Source organism: Amblyraja radiata, chromosome X (assembly GCF_010909765.2).
Source record: "Amblyraja radiata isolate CabotCenter1 chromosome X, sAmbRad1.1.pri, whole genome shotgun sequence".
In the NCBI taxonomy this organism is placed as follows: Eukaryota; Metazoa; Chordata; class Chondrichthyes; order Rajiformes; family Rajidae; genus Amblyraja; species Amblyraja radiata.
The window spans coordinates 5,529,472-5,544,953 of record NC_045999.1 but is presented as its reverse complement, the minus strand read 5'-3'; the positions used below and the strand labels follow the sequence as shown (position 1 = coordinate 5,544,953).

Here is a 15,482-nt window from a genome sequence, read left to right as displayed (position 1 = left end):
GACACTTTTTTTCTGATCTCTATCAGAGGTTGATAATCAATCCTGTCTTTCTGCTACCGACAGAATTGATTGAATAATCCTTGACCATTTATGGTTTGAGTTATGAGGTCTTGATGCCAATGAGCTTTGGTCTGTTTGATTGAGCACACCGCGTGCATTTGAGTAAAGCTTTGCATTTTTTTTTTTTTTTCCTTTGATCAGAGGGACAATTGCAGCCAAACTGATGCTGTCCACCCATTCGCAGAGCAAGTCAGATTTATGTTTAGATAATAGTCTCCATTTTGCTTTTCAATAATAATCATATTCATTTTTTGCGAACATTTAAGTCTTGGTAGTGATTTTTTTAAATTAACGATGAATTGTAGTTGCCAGTGAACTCATCAAGAAAAAATTACATTGGCTCCGACAGAATATTTAAACCAAATATGTCAATTTTTGTACTTTATTATAATATTTTTTCCCTTTAGATCATAAGCCTTGTGGCTGGATTTAAAGTTGTGGGAAATGTCTTTATGAATAATTATCTAGGCTTTATGTTGAAAATATTTTTTTATTTTGGACAATGGGAACATAATATATAGGACTCTAAATAAAGCTCAGATATTTATTCATGAAGATTATTATTAATTGTACACATGAGACTTGGGACCCTGCAATATTCATGGGTGGAAACTCGATCCATGCCATTCTTCGATGCTATCTGTTTTTACGATCGTGGAGCTATAGATTAACACATTTCTTATGTAGACGTACTCTCTCTCTTCAATTTCTTACAGACAGGAAAGATACTGAAGGATGGGAGACGGTGCAGCGTGGAAGAACGACCCGGTCTCGTTCTGCCGCAATGTCTGTGAACGTCACCAAGACATCGGGGACGATGTATCTCAGTCTTAAGGATGACAGTGATAAGGAAAATGGACTCTCAGTTACACAGAATGGAGAACTAGAATTTGAACAAACGAGTCCCAGTTCTGATAGTGTTACAGATACACCAGAAAAGTTAAAGAATCAGAATGAAGATACTTCTATTGGCAGCTTTAAGGTATGCTATGTAACAGTAAAACAATCTTTAACAGTATTGTATGTTGACAGTGAGTTTTAACTTTCAAATTTGGAGACAGTGATTTTTTTTTAAACTTTCTGTGCTGATATGAAATTTAAAGCACTATATTAATATTGGACTCCTGTTTTAATTGTTGTGCGAAAACTTTCTAAAAAGTCAGCAGACAGGGTAAGAAAATATGTAGTAAATTTGGTGACATATCCTTTACAGTATATGGTCAGCATTAATAAGCCTTCAAAGTGAAGCTATGATGTAGTTAAACATTGAGTGCTGATGGAGTTCTCATTTCTTGCTAGTATGAGTTTTTCAAAATGTTCATAATGTTCTTGCCACTTCAACAGAGAGTTGCTTTACTGGCCTCTCTTCTAAGGACACTTGCCTGTCTTTAGTCCCTTGCCCCTGTAGGTCAAGGTCGTAAAGTCTGGAAGCTATTCAAGTTCAGTGCAAGTAAGGTTGATACGCACGAGGTGTTTGATGTCGGATTTGTGTTCTTGTTAGATTTTCGTTCTGGAAGTATACTCTGTATGGAAGTGACCATTTCTGTATGATCTGGTTCACTAAAACTAATTTCCCAGATTGATGGTCGCATTTTGGGCTATACGTTTTTTGCTGAGTTGTTTTAATTGGTTTTAATGAATCATTGTCATGACTATCAGCTGGTTTGTGAACTCATTTTTATTTGTGATTCATGTAAATTACATGGAATCACACTCTTATTGCTTCATCCTTAAAATACATTTTTTTAGTACTATATTAATACTCACCAATATTTTATTCACTATTAAAATATTAAACGGTGAATAAACTATTGATGAGTGGTCATTAATTTGGGTGGAGCAAATAAGAGAGAATATGCAGTCAATGATATGAACTTGAAAACTGACAAACCAAGAGCATGATAGGTCAGAATTAGAATACTGGTTCTGGACTCCATTGTACAGCTCGTGTGGATTCCATCCATCTAGGGGTGTCATCTTCACCACTAGACGGAACAGCATTAACCATTACTGTTTATATGGCCCTGTTTCACCACAGTGTGGCCTTTGAATTTATTGGTTAGCAAGGATTTTGGAGGTTTTGTCTAATATAGTTCCACAGAAATGCATCTCCAATTTACAATCCTTTTATGGTAGCATGCAACTGTTATCTCAAAAACCATGTCAACAGCAGAGAAGGTTAGCCAAGCCTGGAATAATTGAGCTGCAGAATATAGAGTATGCTTGAGTTGCATTATGCTCAGAGGCCAAGCTACACGCTAATGTTGACTCGAGCACAAGCATGCTCAACGTGTGGAAGACAAAGATTCTCACCCAACCTGTCCTTGCTATATAACACTGTCATCTAACAATGAAGGTTCATGACAAGATCCCCAATGGCACACATTGCTTCATTGCATCAATGGACTTCCATCAGTAGAAGAAAAAGGTGTCAGAAATTCAAGACCCCATACTAAGCACAAGGTTATTTAGCAAGCTGCAGTGCTTCTTGGCCTTCCATCAGTTTCTGGGACCTCAATGCCCAGAAATGATACCACCAACAGATTCTGGAAATACTGCAAGAAATGCTTATTCTGTGATTATTTGAAGAGCAACTATCACTTTCCATGCTTAGTCCTGTCCCCATCTCCGTTCTAGCATGATGTAGGAAGGAACTGTAAATGCTGGTTTAAACCGAAGATGGACACAAAAAGCTGGAGTAACTCAGTGGGAGAGGCAACTTCTCTGGAGAGAAGGAATGGGTGACGTTTTGGTCGAGACCCTTCTTCAGAAGCGTCCACGTCGTGGGGCTGGAAGCTGGAAGTATCCTGAGCTAATTCTGCTTCCACCATCATAGAAACATAGAAAATAGGTGCAGGAGTAGGCCATTCGGCCCTTCGAGCCTGCACCGCCATTCAATATGATCATGGCTGATCATCCAACTCAGTATCCAATCCCTGCCTTTTCTCCATACCCCCTGATCCCTTTAGCCACAAGGGCCACATCTAACTCCCTCTTAAATATAGCCAATGAACTGGCCTCAACTACCTTCTGTGGCAGAGAATTCCACAGATTCACCACTCTCTGTGTGAAAAATGTTTATCTCATCTCGGTCCTAAAATCGGTCCTATTGTAACAAGTGGTGGCTCCCACTGATTGTCGCCGGAAGCTTGTGTCCTTTTCAGGATGGACGATGACAGCAATGTCAACATTTGTAACAAGATGGACTCGAAAGAAGAAGAAGAAGTCCTTTCTAGCTTTCTCTGACTCACTACAGTCAGTCTGAAGAAAGGTCCTGACCTAAAATGCCACCTATCCATGCTGTCTGGCCCATTGAGTTACTCCAGCACTTTGTATTCCATTCCAGATTCCAGCACCTGCAGTTCCTTATTTCTCCTTTACTGAATCTTAAAGGCTTGCAGTGAAGTGGGATAAGTCTGGTATGCCTTGTTATATTGCCAAGGGCATAATAGCTTCTTTTTGATCTGCAGATTAATGATTCTGTGATTAACCTTCTAATTCGATAAAATTAAAATAGCAGAGTTTATTGCACCTGCCCTCCAGTAATTATCATTACATCATCCAATTAAATGATTATGGTTGTAAAGTGAATATACAATTTTCTTTAAAGGCACATCATTAAAATGTGAATATTTATTTGTTGAATTCCCACTGACGTCTTCCACTTCTGAGCTAAATTGCCTGTATTCAGATTTTAGGTTTTGTACTGAAAGACAGATTTTAAGGTGAGAGGAATTTTCATTATCCCACAAGTAAATAAAAAAAATATATATTTTCATCTCGTTTATACAAGTTGATCCCCAAAGACATTGTGCACACATTGTACAGGCAAAGCCTGGACTGATTTATAATGTGTCATCTGCACATTGCTTCCAACTGTGATGACATAATACCTTCTGGTAGGGCAATCAGATCTGTGTTGCAAATGAAGAATGAAAGTGAATTATAAATGTTGCCAATTATAATAATAAAGATGCCCTGGAGCAAAATAAATGTTGGAAAATCTGGATGACCATTGAATGAGTAAGCAATTGCAAAGATTGAAGAATCTAGACAAATATGCTCCGAGCTCTTGCCTTCTGTTGAAGTGTCAAGTAATTTAGTTTAGAGATACAGTGTGAAAACAGGCCATTCGGCCCACCGCGTCTGCACTGACCAGCGATCCCCGCACATTAACATTACCCTACACACACTAGGGACAATTTACACTTATACCAAGCCAATTAACCTACCAACGTGTACGTCTTTGGAGTGGTGGTGGAAACCGAAGATCTCAGAGATAACCCGCGCAGTCACGGGGAGAACGTACAAATTCCGTACAGACAGCACCCGTAGTCGGGTTCGAACCCGGGTCTCTGGAGCTGTAAGACAACAACTCTACCGTTGCGCCACTGTGCGCCCTAAGTAGAAGGACTATCTTTCATTCTGTCATGTAATTAAACAAGGGAACAGCACAAAATATACAGTTTTGAATGTGGTGGAATATCAAGAAGGAGCCTGAGGAAAAGAAAGGCAACAGGATTTGGGTTAGACATCCAGCATTGAGACTAAAAGTAGACAGAAACAAAATGCTTCTTCAGGAGGACAGAGACGCAGGATGGGGACATGACTTGGGCACCAGAAGATAGATTACTCCGAAGGTAGACGCAAAATGCTGGAGTAACTCAGCGGGACAGGCAGCATCTCTGGAGAGAAGGAATGGGTGAGGTTTCGGGTCGAGACCCTTCTGCAGACTGATCGATTATTCCAGTAGATACAGAGATTGGCAGCTTTCTGCTTGAATGCTGACTGCAGAAGAATTAATTTGTGAGGTGTATGCTTGTTCTAGCAGTGTTGTAATACTCGTTACTTGTATAAACTAGCTACCTTTACTTGAGATGTAATTACATCGTTAAGCTGTCAGCTTTCAAATTGAGCTGATTTTTAAAGATTCTAAAACTTCATCAACTGCCCAATTTAATTTCTTCTTTTGGAGTGTAATATTTCTCATGTTCATCAAAATAGATTGCTATTCATTAAAAAAAACTATTGGGTTCAGTGCAGTTATTCAGGGAAGGGATTTTACAAGCACTGCTTGGCCTGAAATGTAGATGTAGTGGGCAATGCATCTATTTTCCTGATGTCGGAATAGATTGTATCTTTCTCAAATTGCATTGGGGCCAGCGGGTTTCCTCAGTGTCCTATCATCATCTGTCAGTTTGCTTCATGTCCTTAATGAGTAGTGGCAGTTACAGAAAAGAATTGTCGGCCGTGATGAGATTACTACAGGTTTTATGAAGAAATGGCTTGCACTGATGGGAAATTCTATGTCTGGTGTAGATCATAAATCAGTAATTCACTCAGAAATGGGGAACACTTCGAGAGCCCAAGAGACTATGCATTTGTATTAAATTGACATTTTATGTTGGGTGTTATGAATGTTTAAGTTCTTGGCTCTTAAAGTTTCCCCTTTTCTTATTGACTAGCTGCAGGGGACAGTTTGTATCTAAGGTTAGTGCATGTGTTGGCATCCAAGCTCCAGCTACTAAATGGTTGGGTGACTATGATTTTATTTATATTGTGCATTTGGGGCTAAAATGTTGATTATGTTTGGCCGAAGAGCTACTCATGCCTATTAGAAATATTACTCAAGAGCTTGTGAGACTGACACTGGGAGCTCAGTAGACAGTATTGCATTCCTCAGGACTGATATACCGCACCTCAGTGATCATATATTTGACAAACCACCAGATGGCGATTATTCATGCTTTATTCAATGGTTAATAATTTTCATCATGAGATAACGGTGAACAATCGTGTTTCAAAAGAAGCACCAAGCAATTTAATACAATTAACTCTTATGACTGTAGCTGTCAAGCAGTGAGAGAGCTGGTCATATTCAGTAGTGTGCAATAATAGGCCTGACTTTGGATGAACTGGGCTTGGGGACTGGACTTTGTGCCTTCCCCCACAGTGGTATCCACTGTGGGGGGATGATTTTTTGTGTGCAAGTTAACATGTTAGTCTGTGTCCAAGATGGCTGTCGGAAGGGAGAGTGGACGCTGGCGTGCTTTAGCTGCCGCTGCTCTCTCTTCACATTGTGTTTTTTGCTTTTTTGATTTTGTGTCTTTGGAACGATTTCTATCTTTAATTTGTGTATTGATGATGTCCTTATTATTTATTTTTCTCCGACTATATGTTTTTTTTCTCTTCTGTTAACTTTTGTAAGGTGTCTTTGAGACTTTGAAAGGCGCCCGAAAATAAAATTTATTATTACTATTATTATATTAGGCAAGACTATTTTAGTTTTTTACTAGACCAAGTGCAGACCCGTTGGGTCTGTAAAGTTTGGGCAGGCTAGGACTTTGTTCCTCCTGGAAGCCAATCCTTTCCATTTCCAACTTTGATATGTACGCTAAAACACAGATCATAGTCACCCCTTCCAATCTTCTTTGGCCCAGTGTCCTTTTATTTTATTCTTTGTATTGTGCTTTGAACTGCTTTACATTCGTGTCTCCATGCAAGTACAAGATACTAGATGTATTTCCCATTGCTTGCCAATACTAGCATACCTCTTCTGTGGAAAAAAAGATCCATGGCCAGATTTTGTACTAGGCATTAGTTATCCCACTTCCAGACCTACAAATCCAGTCTTGTATGAGAATGGGATGTATTCCACAGCTAGGCTGTTTTAATTGATTCTATAATACAAAGAAGTATTATTTTACATGTAAGTACTTTCCTGTACAGCTGCCTTCTCTTTTACAAACTGCAACAAAATCTCCCTATTTACAAGGTGCTTCTAATCTAATTAGTATCTAATTGGAAGCAAATCCAAATTGTCTTTGTACAGCTTTAACTCTGGAGAGTTGGGCCAAAAGATCTCTGTATTTTGATCAATAGTAATGTTTTGAATAGTTGCAGACCTACTGAAACATCTTGTAATGAGCATTATGTTACATTAGCACACAGCAAACATGTCGACGGATCCAGTGCAGCCTGATAATGTACAAGACAAGTCCTGGCAGCAAGAGACAGACACTACTGAACGAGCAAAAGATGTCGTCTGCCAGTCAGAGGATATGAAAGTGGAAGTGACACCAATTGTTTCTGTGCAAGAACCATCTCCATTGGAGAGTCCCAAACTGGGGCCTGACATGGATCTTTCCAGTGAGCTTTCAAATGTGAGTATGAAAAGAAATAAGTGACTGCTCGCATGAAATAATGCTGAGTGACACAGCAGCGGCAGATTTGTTTTAATGCATGTGTTTATAATATTATATTTAAATATTTCTCTTTGGTGCAGAACTTTGGGATGAAGTCCACACATTTTTTTCTTCTTCTTTTTTTTCCCCCCCCCTCTTCAGCCAATTCATGTTCGGATGTGTTTTGTATGAAATGCCAATTAACCTGGTTTTATGTTTTTCATTGGGGATGAATGATAATCAAAGACTCAGTCGGAATGTCTTCCTTTCCTTAAAAAAAATGACTATTATGATAGCTTTAGCGTTCACTTGCATTAACATCTTAATTAAACCTCTGATGCAGCAGTTTTACCTCCATACCTCTGACATCCCAAACGATGCTCGCATATTGATTTGTGAGGTAACGGCATCACCATACATAGAAGACTCTTTGAAAATGGCCAGCAGGAAGACGGTGGCGCCTATATACCTGTATTATCTAATTTTATGCCTGCAGCTGTAATTGAAAACAGCATATAGAATGGCAAAAGATTATTTATGGCAAAGAATAGAAACTTTGGAACCCAACTATAATCTTCTGGCAAATATTTCAAATATGGCTATTTTATTCGACCTTTTCCCATTCACTATGATGTTATAACATTTTTTTTTTTTATCAGCCTTTTTATTCTTTATCCCAAATTTAAGCAAACCGAGGCAGTATATTAAAACAATTGTATGTATTAATATTCTAATATTGCATACATACATACATATTTACATTGACTGTGAAGTAATATGGAGAGCATAACAGACAAACTAATAACAATGGGATTGAATACCACATGTTGATCACTGTTCCAAAACAAAATTCTTGTAATTATAAAAATGTGCTCATTGATAATCTTTAATCTTGTACGCAAATCCTCTTGCAATTAAACTTTTTTTCATACCAGTTGCCCACTGCATGCTAGCTCTCAGTTCCTTGTGCACAAGGACACTCAAATCCCTTTGAGCATTATCACTTCTCGATTTTCCATCATTTGAAAAATATTCAGCATTTCTGTTTTATTTTTACCAACCTCATTCTTTCCCCCGATGGGGACACAAAGAAATTGCAGATGCTGGAAACTTGCATGGAACCCAGTGCTGGAGTAACTCGGTGGGTCAGGCAGCATCTCTAGAAGACATGGATAGGTGATGTTTCGGGTTGGGGCCATTCTTCAGACTAAAGTAAATCAAGTGAGCATAGTTTGGAGGTGAGAGATAGGTGATTTAAAGGACATCTTTTGGGAAACTTTATTTTACACATAGATACATTAGTGTCAGTCTCACAAGCTCTTGAGTAATATTTCTAATAGGCATGTGAAGCTCTTCGGCCAAACATAATCAGCATTTTAGCCCCAAATGTCTGCAACATGCTGCTGGAGGGTGTGGTGGATATAACTACTATGTGAAATTTAGACAGTCTTAAATAGCAAGGCATAGAATGATACTGTCCAATTTCTGGCAAATATGATTAGTGTAGATGGGCAAAAAGGTCTGTGGGCTGAAGACCCCATTTCTGTGCTAAACTGGATGTCAAGTGTTTGATTATAGACACAAAATGCTGGAGTATCTCTGGAGAGAAGGAATGGGCGACGTTTTGGGTTGACACCCTTCTTCAGACTGATGTTCGGGGAGGGGGCGGGAGTAACTCATGAAAAGCTGAAGTAACTCAGCGGGTCCTACAGTATCTCTGAAGAAAAGGAATAGGTGACAATTCGGGTCGAGATCCTTCTTCTGAAGGCAAAGTCCTACTGAAGAAGGCTCGACCCAAAACGCCATCTATTTCTTTTCTACAGAGATGCTGACTGACCCGCTGTGTTACTCCAGCTTTTTGTGTCTATCCATGATCTTTAATGTTTTTCCATTCTACCACAACCAACCTGTGAAGGTGTCTAGTCTCAATAGATGTGGAAATATAATGGAGATCAAGCCTTGCAAAAGGCATGAGAGATGTGGGCAGCAACATTGCCAGTGGTAAACTACATTTTCATTTCAAACCATGTCTGCAAATGTATGGGAGGGGGATGGAAAGAATTGATGGAAAGAATTGAAAGGAAATCAGAGGAGATTATGGAACAGGATGGAGACATTATTAATCTTTACAAGCCCTCTGGTACTTGGCCAAATGAAAGCCTCCTCTTTATTAATAGAACACCTAATTTTCAGGCCTCCAACCAGTCGACATGAGTCTTTTATTGCCTTGTGGGGAATTAGTGTAGATTACTGCTGAACTATTGTAACATACTTTGGGTTGCGCCAAGTTCCTGAGGACCAAGCCATGTAGAAGCCGTGCTGAATATAAAACAGCAACCTTTGAATATTATTGAGCTGCATTTGTCGTTGATTTGTATCCTTTAAGGTCTAATTGTTAATACTCTGTGGACCTTTTGTACATCTAATTGGCTCTTTAGAGGTTTGTCATTTAATGGGTTAATGAGTGCTAAGTACCAAGAATTTAGTCTCGGGCTCTCTTCAAGATGGAATTACCAATACCTATGCTAAAATTTGAAGGCCTATTTAAAATATGAAGATTAATTGCAATTTAATTGTCTACGAGACTATTACAAATTTAAAAAGGCTGCAGGTTCTGTGCGGCATTAGAAAGTATATTTAAGGGGCTTCCGATAAGAAACTGTGTGAATACAAGTAACAGAAGTCGGGTTAATTAATGACAAATGCTCTCTCATTTTCTCAATTATTCTTTATTAATGGAATTATACCACATTTATTTAAAAGCAAAAAATAAGTTACACGTTAACCATGAAGTGTTTTATATGGTTGCTTCCAGCTCTATGATATCTCCCATTTCTTTTATATATGCACATGTACACCACATTTATTTATGCTAAAGATGTTTTAGAATATAAAGATATTTGTGTGAATTTGAAATGTGCTCTGCCGATAAGTTTAAATTGAAAGTATCCGGCTGGTTCATTTGGTGGTACCTTCACTTCTGGGTCAGAACACTTAAGCCCCATATCATGTTTAATCTTATAATCTAAACTAATGTGCGAGTCCTGCATGATCTGAGGCGCCGTGCAATTGAGATGTTAAATTGTTAGTCTGAATCCTAGTTCATGTGGAGGTCAACTGATTTTGGTAATATTCAGTCGAAGGCGAGGAATTTCAGCAAATTAATTTCTCTCCACCAATTGACTGGGCAATTGACTGGGCATTTGCTTTCTCTGGCCCTTTCTGAGCCATCAAATGCAAAGTGCAGCATTGTTGAAGTTTGAGAGGGAGTCGTGTCAGGAAGGAATGAATTTTAACATAAAGGATAGTGGTACATTTGCATTGTTCTTCCCCCAAACATCTGTTGAGGTTAGAGGTGAGGAGCCGTGTGGGTCATAACTGAGATTGGTATTTGTTAGGCTCAGTAGGTAAGGGTCACTGACCCAAGTCGAGTGAATGGAGTTAATCTAATTGAATGGGTGGAACATGTTTGATGATGAATAGTCTACCCCTTTACCTTGTTTCACAGAAGGGTTACTGTACTAACTAACAATGGCCATTTCAGCTGTCCTGTCAATACCGGCTGTATGCAAGAACAATCGAGTTAAACTCCAACGTTTAAACTCCAAACTTACAATTCTCAAGCAGCTGAACTACTATTTTACAAACACCTACTTTATTCTTGTGCTCTTTGCTAGTTGAGTTTAGAGACGCAGCATGGAAACAGGCCCTTCTGCGCACTCACTCCACACCGACTATGGATTACCCCTTCACACTTGTTCTACACACTAGAGGCAATTTGACAAGGGCTAATTGACCTACAAAGCAGCACAGCTTTGGGATGTGGGAGGAACCTGGAGCGCCCGGAAGAAATCTACACGGTCACAGGGAGAACGTGCAAACTCCACACAGACAGCACCCGAACGGTCAGGATCATTAGCAGCTCCACCAGCCTGCGCCACTGTGCCTCCATTATTAGGCCCAGAATCTTGTGTGCTCTTACTCATTTTTTTTCACATGCCCTGCTGCTTTCAACAAACTTTGCACACCCTGTTGTAGTTATTTTTTGTAAAGCAAACTCCCACGCACAGTTATGAGGAAATTATTATGGGCTGGTTCCTTTGAAGAATGCAGGAATTATTGTTTTCTGAACCTCGAATAACCAAGGAGCTGAGGAAAGTATTATAGGAAATATATTTATAAGACAATATTGAAACACAAGATTCCAGAAGACTGAAGATTGAATATACACAAAAGTGCTGGAGAAACTCAGCGGGTGCAGCAGCATCTATGGAGCGAAGGAAATAGGCAACGTTTCGTACCATTCTTGGTGAGTGTAGACAAAAGTGCTGGAGAAACTCAGCGGGTGCAGCAGCATCTATGGAGCGAAGGAAATAGGCAACGTTTCGAACCGAAACCCTTCTTCAGACTGAAGATTGAATATGTTTGGAATAGTAATCCCTAATCTAGGATGCATCACTGCATGTGGGGGTGATAGTTATGATGCATGATACTGGTATTATAGGCATTAGCGAAGCTTCAATAACTTTAAGGCAATTTGGTAAGAACAATCACAGAAAAAAATAAAGCTAAATATGGTCCCAGCTGAGGTGGTACTAACTACAGAGCCTTAAAAGAAGTGATCTGTGATGCTGTTAGTCATTCATGATTGGAGGTAAATGCGGTGGAGTGTATATTTTACAGAGCATTAATAAATGAAGCTTTCATTCCTAAAATGGTTGTAAACCACTACTTTCGAACATGGGATCATTTGATTAAAAATAGGAATTTGTGTTCATGATTTCATGTAACTGTAATAGAAATAACTGAAAGCTGCGTCACTTGCTAAATTGGGTAGGTTGATGGTGTGATAAAAATCAGCTGCTAGATAACTAATATAAAAACTGAAAATACTAGAAATAGCAGGTCCATGACAGGAAAAGGAACCGTTGACATTTCAGGTATAAAACCGCTTGAACTGGGACGGAGAGAAGCTTGTTAAGCTGTGTGGAGAGTGTGGGAGCAATGGGTATGAGATGTGGGGGAAACTGGTGTGACCAGAGATAAACCGTAAAGTGAGTGAATGCGGGCAGTGAAAGAGTAAGAATATAGACAAATGAATAGGAAAGATAAGAAGGTAGACAAAAAATGCTGGAGAAACTCAGCGGGCGAGGCAGCATCTATGGAGAGAAGGAATTGACGAAGTTTCGGGTCAAGACCCGAAATGCCGCCAATTCCTTCTCTCCATAGATGCTGCCTCACCCGCGGAGTTTCTCCAACATTTTTTGTCTACCTTTGATTTTTCCAGCATCTGCAGTTCTTTCTTAAACAGGAAAGATGAGAATGTAGGAGTGGGATAAGCAGAGTAGTCAGGTGTGAAATAAAGGGAGAAAAAACAAACCAGCTGTGCCAAGTTATATGAGGTTGTTGAATTCAACATTGAGTCGCAATGTGATCGGATCGATGTGGTACTAGTCCTCAAGCTTGGATTGGGCATTATTATAACCACATAGAAGACCATAAACCAATAGTTCAGAGTGGGAGTGGGAAGGAAGATTATAAAGTGGCAGACATTAGGAATCTCGGGATCACTACTGCAGACTGAACATAAGTTCTCCACAAGGCGGTCATCCAATTTGCATTAGTTATTGAAGTAGTGGGCACCACATTGGGAATACTGAATGCAACACACTTGCTCGGAAGAAGTATAAGTGAATCACTGCGTCATGTGGAAAGACTGTGTATGTCCTTGGACGATGAGAAGGGAGGTCAAGTGTTGCATCACCTCCATTAGCAAAGGAAAGTGCAGTATGTAAGCAGTGGTTGGTGGGAACAGATGAGTGGACCAGGGAGTCGCAAAAGGAAACATTCCCAACAAAACGCTGAAAGGGAACGAGGGGAATATGATTCTAGGTTGTGGAATCTCTTTGAAGATAACGGAGATGATTGATTGAATGTTGAGGCTGGTGGGATGGGAGGTGAAGACCAGGGGAACTCCCTCCAGTCCTGTCCGGGAGAGGAGAGGGGGTGTGAGCAGAACACAAGAAATTATGATCTGCAGTTAAGGGCTTTGTCAACAATGGTAAAGGGGAAGTCCTGGTTCAGGAAGAAGGGTAACATTTTACAGGGACCTGGACAGAAAGTCTCATCATTGGAGAAAATACTATTGTGATGGAGGATCTGAGAGAATGGAAACGGGTCCTTACACGATGCAGGGTAGGGCAAGAGTAGTCAATATAGCTATGGGAGTCGGTGGGCTGTAATGGATGTTCGTACCTAACATCGCCTGAGATAGAGACAAAAAAAAGGAAGGGAGGAGCCAGAGATGGTCATGTGAAGGGAGAACATTGTGGAAATTGAATAGATTATTCAGTTATTTACATTTTTCCTGACCTGTGGGGCATGTTATTCTGCTTTGCACTATGCAATTAACTTTTCTTTTGTCTATATTCTCACTCTCCCAGTACTTCCATTTACTCATTGACCAGAGAACCTGTTTGCTGTGTATCTCATGACTACCCGAGTTTTGCCCTAATAAAAAAATCTCTCCTCCTCCACTAACCCTCAGCTTAATAAGTTTCTTTATTTTGCTTCCCCAATCCTGACAAAGGCTCTCTGACCTGAAACATTAACTCTGTTCCCCTTCTCACTAAGTATTTCCTGCATTTTCTGATGCAGTGATAAGGTTTTCTAGCTGGTCCTAATTTCCATGGTTCCAATAGCACGCTTGAGTACCACATCCAGGGATTGAAAAAATAACTGATTCCACCATTAAAACAATGACAGTGGGAATTTTGGCTCAGTTTGGTGTTGCTTTGGAACTCACTGTGGACATATCTATATCCACTGGTTCCTAGTTCTGTCAGTGAGAGTGGTTGTTTTCTATTTACATTGCCTATATCATTCATTATTTTAGATATTTTCATCAGATTCCCTTGCAATCGTGAACCAAGGAAAGCAAGCCCAGTGTCTCTAGTGTCTGAAGAAGGGTTTCGACCCGAAACGTTGCCTATTTCCTTCGCTCCATAGATGCTGCTGCACCCGCTGAGTTTCTCCAGCACTTTTGTCCACCTTCGATTTTCCAGCATCTGCAGTCCCAGTGTCTCTAGCCTATTCTCACAACCAAAGATGTCATCCCAAGGAGCATTTTACTAATTCTTTACTTCACCCTCTCTTAAGCTTTTACAGCTTTCACAAAAGAGCGGTGTCCAAAATTTTACTGGATGCCACACATCAAATTATGTGAAGAATACACATTTTGAATAATAGTTTGTCTGTTCACTGTTCCTCGCTTTTTCTTCATCTTTTATTGAATATATATCACTGTGGTGAATAATTAACTGTTGCTTGTCAATGTGATTTATTCCAGCACACTTTGCAGAGAGTAGCAATAGATGCGATGAGCAGAGATGTACTGAAAAGTTATTTGAGATATTAGCAACTAGTGCAACGTCCTTTTCATTGTTACAGTTTGAGTGTTTCTTAGGGAACATCCCTGTAACACTATCAGTGATGAGATCATCCTGAATTTACTGTGGGGAAAAATTGAGGCTATTCGCATGACAGTACTCAAGTAATATATCTGATTTTGTCTGTGGCGAGAACATTCCTATAAGTTGAATTACTGGAATAATTAAAATGAAACCTTGGGGCATTGAATAGATTCATTGTTATTTCCTTATCATTTACTTTGACTGAAGATTGGCTTTGTGGCACGATAGAAAATTCTGTCAAAATAAATAACAAATAACATTTTAAGGTGTCTGGAATACAATGTATGGATGAATTGTTCCCATACAAAATAGCTCTCTTCTAACCACACCATGCCATTTTCCTCCTCTTGATATAATGTTAAGGGCACAAGGCTAATTTTCTCTACATTTAGCACAGAAAAAGCAAATCCAATGGAGGAATTACATATTTGTTCACATTTGAGCTTTGGCCATGTCACAGTCAAACGACTGAAGTTATTTTAGTTGAATGATTCAGGTCTTTATAACGACAATATTGTTCTGATTGGCCATAACTTTGTTTTACTTCGGAAGGTTGAGTGAAGAGTTGAGAACCAGATAGTGAAGGGCATGACTACAGTTAAACATAAACAGATAGGTCAGAGAGTGCAAAGAGAGTGTCTCTGTTCAGGTGAGTCCAGGATTGCTGAGTTAACTGAGTCTGCTTGTACTCGTTAGAATTTAGTAGACTCGGCTTGTATTCGCTAGAATTTAGAAGATTGAGGGGGGATTTTGTAGAAACTTACAA

The 15,482-nt window shown here is 39.5% G+C and overlaps 1 protein-coding gene across 2 annotated transcripts in view; it reads left to right on the top strand.

The window, feature by feature from the left end:
- Positions 1 to 15,482, top strand: part of scaper (S-phase cyclin A associated protein in the ER) — a 228,012-nt gene that overhangs the window by 57,317 nt on the left and 155,213 nt on the right. For both annotated transcript variants that reach the window (XM_033015029.1, XM_033015028.1), the window contains exons 8-9: positions 777 to 1,042; positions 7,005 to 7,223. In XM_033015029.1, the coding sequence (XP_032870920.1) occupies positions 777 to 1,042; positions 7,005 to 7,223 (485 nt within the window). The remainder of the gene's footprint in view (positions 1 to 776; positions 1,043 to 7,004; positions 7,224 to 15,482) is intronic.